This window comes from Oncorhynchus tshawytscha, linkage group LG28, assembly GCF_018296145.1.
Source record: "Oncorhynchus tshawytscha isolate Ot180627B linkage group LG28, Otsh_v2.0, whole genome shotgun sequence".
In the NCBI taxonomy this organism is placed as follows: Eukaryota; Metazoa; Chordata; class Actinopteri; order Salmoniformes; family Salmonidae; genus Oncorhynchus; species Oncorhynchus tshawytscha.
In genome coordinates this window covers 4190742-4200129 of record NC_056456.1, presented here as the reverse complement: position 1 = coordinate 4200129, position 9388 = coordinate 4190742, and the positions used below count along the sequence as shown (strand labels likewise).

The 9388-nt window shown below is 42.5% G+C and overlaps 1 protein-coding gene across 1 annotated transcript in view; it reads right to left on the bottom strand.

The window, feature by feature from the left end:
- Positions 1 to 6620: 6620 nt before the first annotated feature.
- Positions 6621 to 9388, bottom strand: part of LOC112237730 (neurocan core protein-like) — a 71802-nt gene continuing 69034 nt past the window's right edge. Inside the window, exons 18-19 of the mRNA XM_042308215.1 lie at positions 7721 to 7903; positions 6621 to 7529 (exon numbers count right to left, since the gene is read on the bottom strand). Of these exons, the coding sequence (XP_042164149.1) occupies positions 7405 to 7529; positions 7721 to 7903 (308 nt within the window). The 3' untranslated portion in view covers positions 6621 to 7404. The remainder of the gene's footprint in view (positions 7530 to 7720; positions 7904 to 9388) is intronic.

Here is a 9388-nt window from a genome sequence, read left to right as displayed (position 1 = left end):
GTTCTGCTTGTCCAGGGTGGACGACTTCTGCAACACCACAGAGAGGGGAAATGGTCAATTCGATTCCATCTACGAGGACACTGAGTGAGACCGGAGTACCAAGGGGGCGCAGGACACATATGCAAGGAGACGTTCACGGCCAGTACCAACAGACACACAGTGCGATCATCGACAACATTGCCACTCAGCTAAGAAACCGGTTCAATGACCATGAAAGGCTCATGTTCCTTGCCCTCCTTGACCCACAAAAGTTCCAAATATAAAGGGAAACGCCAAGCTTTCCAAACGCTGTGTCTCCATAGTCTCGAGTTAAGCTATGGCCCTTTGATTTGCCGCGGCTTAAAACAGATCTCATCGTTATGTGCTCAATGTCTGACTTCGAGGGTAAGAGCCCGGGTGATCTGCTCCACTTTCTCCAGCAGAAGAGACTAATTGATAGTATGCACCAAATGTATCTGCTTTCCTGTCTAGTTTTGACCATTCCAGTGTCCACTGCATCAGTAGAAAGAACATGTTCTGCACTAAAAAGGATCAAGACATATTCCAGGAACAACACTGGATCGGCTCGACTGTCGGCCCTGGCTTTGATCTCTATCAAAAAATAACTTTCAAATCAAAAGACAAGCTGCCATTTCCCATTTCATAAAGAAGGACAGGTGAATGGACTTTGAAGTGATGATCATAATGGTGAGGGGATTTTTGTTTTCATCTACAGCTTGCTTTTTGTTGCTATCGCGTTCATATCATTTTGAGTACAATGTGTAACGTATTATTTCAGCTTTAGACCACTGGTTGTGTGGTAAAAACAGAGGTAATGACATTACAATTGGAAGTAGTGGGTACATGACATTTCGCGTTGTGGTGCATTTTTCATTTATTGTGCATGCTGGCGATACAGTGCAACTTTTTTCCCTCTGACAGCATATACTGTACGTGGTCTTGATACAATGTGAGTAGTTGTGTGGTTGAATTTATTCCACCACTATTTGAGTGACTGTTTGTTTTGGCAAATGTTTATTTGAAACGACGCAACCGTATTTTCTTCTAACGTGGTTCCTGCTATCCATATTCCCAACCGTATTTTCTTCTAACGTGGTTCCTGCTATCCATATTCCCAACCGTATTGTCTTCTAACGTGGTTCCTGCTATCCATATTCCCAACCGTATTGTCTTCTAACGTGGTTCCTGCTATCCATATTCCCAACCGTATTGTCTTCTAACGTGGTTCCTGCTATCCATATTCCCAACCGTATTGTCTTCTAACGTGGTTCCTGCTATCCATATTCCCAACCGTATTGTCTTCTAACGTGGTTCCTGCTATCCATATTCCCAACCGTATTGTCTTCTAACGTGGTTCCTGCTATCCATATTCCCAACCGTATTGTCTTCTAACGTGGTTCCTGCTATCCATATTCCCAACCGTTCTTCAACGTGGTTCCTGCTATCCATATTCCCAACCGTGTCTTCTAACGTGGTTCCTGCTATCCAAACTTTGTCTTCTAACGTGGTTCCTGCTTCCATATTCCCAACCGTATTGTCTTCTGCGTGGTTCCTGCTATCCATATTCCCAACCGTAGTCTTCTAACGTGGTTCCTGCTATCCATATTCCCAACCGTATTGTCTTCTAACGTGGTTCCTGTCATCCATATTCCCAACCGTATTGTCTTCTAACGTGGTTCCTGCTATCCATATTCCCAACCGTATTGTCTTCTAACGTGGTTCCTGCTATCCATATTCCCAACCGTATTGTCTTCTAACGTGGTTCCTGCTATCCATATTCCCAACCGTATTGTCTTCTAACGTGGTTCCTGCTCCATATTCCCAACCGTATTGCATCTAATCTATCCATATTCCCAACCGTGTCTTCTACATCCTGCTAGATATTTTTCCTGATGACCATATTCCCAACCGCTTCAATGACTGATGACCCAGCTTCTAACGTCCTGCTAATATTCCCAACCGTAGTCAACGTGGTTCCTGCTTCCATATTCCCAACCGTATTGTCTTCTAACGTGGTTCCTGCTATCCATATTCCCAACCGTCTTCTAACGTGGTTCCTGGTATCCATATTCCCAACCGTATTGTCTTCTAACGTGGTTCCTGCTATCCATATTCCCAACCGTACTTCTAACGTGGGTTCCTGCTATCCATATTCCCAACCGTATTGTCTATCCATATTCCCAACCGTATTGTCTTCTAACGTGGTTCCTGCTATCCATATTCCCAACCGACTTCTAACGTGGTTCCTGTGTCCATATTCCCAACCGATCTCTTCTAACGTGCTATCCATATTCCCAACCGTATTGTCTTCTAACGTGGTTCCTGCTTCCATATTCCCAACCGTGTCTTCTAACGTGGTTCCTGCTATCCATGCATAACCGTATGTCTTCTAACGTTTCCTGCTACCATATTCCCAACCGTGTAACGTGGTTCCTGCTAAAATCCATATTCCCAGCACTTCTAACGTGGTTCCTGCTATCCAAACTTGACCAACCGTTTGTACGTGTGTGCTTCTGTGAGCCATGGCTTAACCGTTTGAATCTGTCATCAAATAATGACATACTGCAAAAGCCTGTCATGTTGTATCCCCAGGCATCAGGTCTATCTCTATGTATGACATCAGATATTTTTCCTGATGACCAAGCTCCAATGACTGATGACCTAGCTCCAATAGTCACGGTGCTGGTACCTCTTAACTGGTTAGGACAGCTCATGAGGTTTCCGAAATATCTGTCGACTAGGTGTGACTCTTATGACTAAAGAGACTTCATGCATAGACTTCATGCATAGATGTTATTTTTACCCTTAAGTGTAGGAGTAAAATGTAACATGATAAAAAATAACATGATAATGACATACCAGCCTGGTTGTGGATCAGGTCCATGTAATAACATGATAATGACATACCAGCCTGGTTGTGGATCAGGTCCATGTATTAACATGATAATGACATACCAGCCTGGTTGTGGATCAGGTCCATGTATTAACATGATAATGACATACCAGCCTGGTTGTGGATCAGGTCCATGTATTAACATGATAATGACATACCAGTCTGGTTGTGGATCAGGTCCATGTAATAACATGATAATGACATACCAGCCTGGTTGTGGATCAGGTCCATGTAATAACATGATAATGACATACCAGCCTGGTTGTGGATCAGGTCCATGTATTAACATGATAATGACATACCAGTCTGGTTGTGGATCAGGTCCATGTAATAACAAGATAATGACATACCAACCTGGTTGTGGATCAGGTCTATGTAATAACATGATAATGACATATCAACCTGGTTGTGGATCAGATTCTTGAAGTTTCCACATATGCTGAGCACTTGTTGGCTGCTTTTCATTCACTCTGTGGTCCAATTCATCCCAAACCATCTCAACTGGGTTGAGGTTGGGTGATTGTGGAGGCCAGGTCGTCTGATGCAGCACTCCGTCACTCAAATAGCCCTTTCACAGCCTGGAGGTGTTTTGGGTCATTGTCCTGTTGAAAAACAAATGATTGTCCCACAGATGGGATGGCGTTATCGCTGCAGAATGCTGTGGCAGCCATGCTGGTTAAGTGTGCCTAAATAAATCACTGACAGTACTGACAGTGTCACCAGCAAAGTACCCCCACACCATCACACCTCTTCCATGCTTCACGGTGGGAACCACACATGTGGAGATCATCCGTTCACCTACTCTGCGTCTCACAAAGACACGGTGGTTGGAACCAAAAATCTCAAATTTGGATTTGACCAAAGGATAGATTTCAACCGGTCTAATGTCCTTTGCTCGTGTTTCTTGGCCCAAGCAAGTCTCTCCTTATTATTGGTGTCCTTTAGTAGTGGTTTCTTTGTAGCAATTCGACCATGAAGGCCTGATTCACACAGTCTCCTCTGAACAGTTGATGTTGAGATGCGTCTGTAACTTGAACTCTATGAAGCATTTATTTGGGCTGCAATTTCTGAGGCTGGTAAATCTAATGAACTCGGAGACTTCCTTTCATCATGAGAGCCAGTTTCATCGTGACGCTTGATGGTTTTTGCGACTGCACTTGAAGAAACTTTCAAAGTTCTTGTTTTAAAGTAATGATGGACTGTCGTTTCTCTTTGCTTATTTGAGCTGTTCTTTCCATAATATGGACTTGGTCTTTTACCAAATAGGGCTGTCTTCTGTATACAACCCCTACCTTGTCACATTAAAACTGCGCACCAGCGACTCCTATGGCGGGCCGGGCGCAGTGCACGCTAACCAAGGTTTCCAGGTGCACGGTGTTTCCTCCGACACATTGGTGAGGCTGGCTTCCGGGTTGGACGGCGCTGTGTTAAGAAGCAGTGTGGCTTAGTTGGGTTGTGTATCGGAGGACGCATGACTCTCAACCTTCGTCTCTCCGAGCCCGAACGGGAGTTGTAGCGATGAGACAAGATAGTAGCTACTAAACAATTGGATACCATGAGAAAAAGGGCCAAAAAAAATGTAAAGACACAAAAAAAAGAAGGCACACCTGTTGAATTGAAATGCATTCCAGGTGACTACCTCATGACGCTGGTTGAGAGAATGGAAAGAGTGTGTAAAGCTGTCAAAGGGAAAGGGTGGCTACTTTGAAGATTCTCAAATATAAAATATATTTCAATTTATTCAACACTTTTTTGGTTACTACATGATACATATGTGTTATTTAATAATTTGATGTTTTCACTATTATCCTATAATGTAGAAAATAGTAAAACTAAAGAAAAACCCTTGAATGAGTAGGTGTGTCCAAACTTTTGACTGGTACTGTAAATTTTTTCCAGCACATGGCTAGTCTTTGTTTAACCAGCTAAACAGCTGTTCTTAGTGAAAATGTTTAGAATGACCTTTCTAGCTAATAGACTACTATGTTGGAGTTTACACTCCCTCGTTCAATGATAATGTGGGGAGATCACAATAATGCAACTATCTACCAAACCTATTCATTTTAAAATATTGATTACTTCCCCTTGCCATTATCATTCACCTAATAAGACAAGACACATATTTTCCCCCTCATATGCTGGGGGTGCTTGGATCACTGGTTTACCTGGGAGGTGGTCCCTGGCCAAAAAAAAGGTTGAAGATCCCCGTTTTAGATTTATTTTCATCTATTGGGTCCATTATTTTAGATGTACTTTCCCTCCACAATCTTTTCAATAGAGACCAGAGAGAGGAGAAAACTGCTTGATCCCAACAGGATGAAACTATTGGCCAGAATGTCCTCTTTCTCTGGGTAGAGAATGAAGTAAATAGAGGTCACAGACATACAAAGACTTTCAGCTGGGTTCATTCTTTGGCTATAGGAGGCATATAGGGTTAGACACAAACCACTCTCAATCTGTGTTTGAGGTATAGAAATGATGTGGTCGAGAAACAGAAAGAAAACTCAGAAATAACAGCTTTAGAGCCCAGCTTAATCACAAAACTGACCAGATACATTGTCGTCGTTCATTACGTTTCTGCAGCTTTATTAAGAATGGAACACAACAGCAGGACAGGAAGTCATAACACCAACAAAAAGGATTACGCCCAATCAAATATCAGAAGAACCATATGCATCATGAATCATGGCATCCTGCCCCTCACATATTGGAGCCGGGCAAAGATCGGGACTATTGACCACCGAGCAGATAACTTGGTAAAGTTTTGTCCCAGTCCGCAGTATTTCGATCTATCCTATTCCATCTAGATCAATGGGTGTGTTTTAGTTGTTATTTGAGACTGGTACATGACTGGCACATGACTGGTACATGACTGGTACATGGCTGGGCCATGGCTGGTACATGACTTGTACATAACCGGTACATGACGTGTACATGACCGGTACATGATTGGGTCATAACTGGTACATGACTGGTACATGGCTGGTACATGACTGGTACACGACTGGTACATGACTTGGTCATGACTGGTACATGACTTGGTCATGACTGGTACATGACTGGTACATGACTTGGTCATGACTGGTACATGACTGGGTCATGACTGGTACATGACTGGTACATGACTGGGTCATGACTGGTACATGACTGGGTCATGACAAGGCTCAGGTATCAATCAGATACCCGCCAATAACAAACAAACAAAACACCACAGTATTTACAGTACAGAGACAGGCCATCAAAGGGTTACCTTCATTACTTTTGATTGTAAGAATGGTGTATACAACAAAAAGGTATTACATTGCCTCGTTGGATTGTGTCAAAACAAATCAACATACTGTATATTAACTTGGTCCTTCATTACTGATTGTAAGAATGACCAAAAAAGGTATTACATTGCCTGGTTATGTCAAAACAAATCAACATGGTATATTAACGGGTCCTTCATGACTTTTGGTAAGAATGGCTGGGTACAACAAAAGGTATTACATTGCCTGACTGGTTGTGTCAAAAATTGGTCATACTGATATTAACTGGTTACCTTCATGACTTTTGATTGTGAATGGTGTATACACAAAAAGGTATTACATGACTGAGTTGACTGGTACAAACAAATCAACATACATGATAAGGCTCAGGTACCTCAATACTTTTGATTGTAAGAATGGTGTAACAAACAAACAAAACACCTCGTTGGAGTATTTAAAACAAATACAGACTGACAGGCCATCAAAGGGTTACCTTCATTACTTTTGATTGTAAGAATGGTGTATACAACAAAAAGGTATTACATTGCCTCGTTGGATTGTGTCAAAACAAATCAACATACTGTATATTAACTTGCGAAGAGTTCATAATAAATAGTAACATTACATGAAGAGATAGCAAATATAAAAAATGGCATGTAAGTTGAATAATAAAACAGACCTGCTATTCAGGAGTCCTAAAGAAACATAACAAATACAGTATACATACAAAAGCTCTGGGATATTTGAGACTGAAAGCTAACTAGCTCACTGGCATTAATTACATTTGTGCTTTATAAACAGAATACTAAAATGAGTTCTGAGATGTAGAACAAGCTTCAAACTTTGCAGAACACATACACTCGCATAGCATAGACACCCTGACACACACACACACACACACACACGTCACTGTCTATGTTTAGACAGCGAGAATAGGTTATCCATACACATGCCAAGGATTTGCTGTTTCTTAGATATTAGCGAACGTGTTAGCGAGAGAACAAGTATTACTGTTGTAATGGACCTGGGGTAAACAAAATCAACAACAAAGGAACAAATCCTAACTTTAGATATGTACGTGTGAACAATTCACTTTTTTTGCACTGATGTCAATAGGTAATTTGAATAAAATTTTTGCACAAATACAGTATCTCAAGTGAGGTTTTAACCCAAAGAGACAGACTGAAAAAGGTCAGGAAAAAATAACCGTCAACTATTGTCAGGGGTCCGGCACAGGGCATTATGGGAAGTGTAGTATTTGGTTCAGTAGGGGCTGTGTGCATCATCTTCCCTCTCCCTGTGTGCCTCTCCTCCATGTCTCCTGTGGTTCCTGCGCTCCCGGCGCTGGCCGTGGTGGTGGTTGCGGCGGTACCGGTGGGATCGCTGAGCTGACGGAGGGGAACACAGAGGGTGCAGTGACAACATTTACCATTCTGTTTCTTATTGAGCCCATATTAGAGGGAATACACACATGTTTATGGCTGACCTGGGTGAATAAAGGTTTGTTATCCAAAAAAGGTTGCATAACACAACAAATGTGTTGTTTTTTTCAGAACAAAATCTGGTGCTTGTTACTCACACTTTGTGCAGATGATCTTGGGCCGGTCCCAGATGCCATTGGCCCGGCAACGCGCAGTGGGGATGTGGCGCTGGTAGAAACCTTCAGTACACTGGTAACGCACAACAGCATGTATGTCATAGTGGGACCGCCGACGGCCAATCAGATGGGCGTTCTCCACAGCGGGTGGGGTTCCACACAGCACTGTCAGACGGGCCGACAATAACAAAAAAGTCTGTGTTGAGCAACAAAGCAAAAGCACAAGATACTGTATGTAGCTACAGATGTAGGATCTTAATTTGATGACCCTGTTGCAGGATACATTTTGCAGGAAAGGCTTCTGAAGTTTGTAATTTCCACTTTGAAAAATGCATCAACCCCTAAAACATTTCCATTAATTATAAAACACATAATAATTCACATTTCCTGTTGATGCAGGATTATTTTCCTGCTGTTGTTAACTGGCTCAAATTAAGATCCTACATGTTTCTGTATGGTATCTTGCTTGCAGTTCCTTTCTTCTCTCCCTAGGTTGCGCTATTGCTACTGAATCCCACCTGAAGACAGTTGGCGAGATTGAGTGCTGACCAAAGGGTGGAAACTGGGTTGTTATGGAGCAGTGTCAAGTAAAAGAGAGCCAAGACAGCTCCCATATTCTCCCCTCCCTCTTTCTCACTCTGCCTCTCCATCTATTTCTCTCTCCCTCTCTGCCTCTCTCTCTCTGCTCTGCCTCTCCATCTATTTCTCTCTCCCTCTCTCTCTCTTGCTCTCTGCCTCTCTCTCTCTCTCTGTCTCTCTCGCTCTCTCTCTCTCTCTCTCTCTGTCTCGCTCTTCCACGCTCTGTATTCAAGGAGCTAGGCTTCCGGCTATCTCATATATCCTTGCTCCTGTTCTCATTCCACAGTGTCACAATTACATCAGGGTAACAAAGAGATGCATTTTGGGACTTCGGGGGCAGATCTGAGGGCAAAACAGTCACTGGTAATTTAATGCCAGCTTTATACAAGATGGCAAATGGTGGCTTTGTAGCCCAAGTAATTATCCGTAGGGTGAGATAAAATGGCAACAGAGAGAGATGGAGTTTTCTGTTTAGATCAACTAGGAGTTTTTTAAAAAAAACATGCAATTCAGACTTCTGTGTTATCTGTTTGTTTTGAGCTTCATACACAAGCATCTTTTCCCACATTTAGGCCTAGATTCAATCAGTTCAAGTGTTAACTGGCGATAGCAGACACCTGCATAGCAGATGTTTTGGCGGTGTTGGACGTGGAACTGCGTTGTAGCCGTCAAATAGGTGAGCAGGTCATTGTCACGAAGCCACACCTGCCCCACTCCAGATAGAGGTTCAGAACGAGAAAGTGTAGGCTATATACTGTAGAAATAATTACACTCAAATTGAAAAATAATTGTATGAAATAATAAGGATTTCTATCAGCCTTATCTAGGTGTAGATTACATCTCATATTCCAGTGTTTGAATTTGTAAAGAAGGCTGCATGGGATTTCTGTTAATGTGACTCCGTGCAGCCATGGCAATGTCCGCTTTAGGTATAATACAGCCAATGGCAATGTCCGCTTTAGGTGTAATGCAGCCAATGGCAATGTCCGCTTTAGGTGTAATGCCGGGACACACATGGGATTTCTGTTAATGTGACTCCGTGCAGCAATGGCAATATCCGCTTTAGGTGTA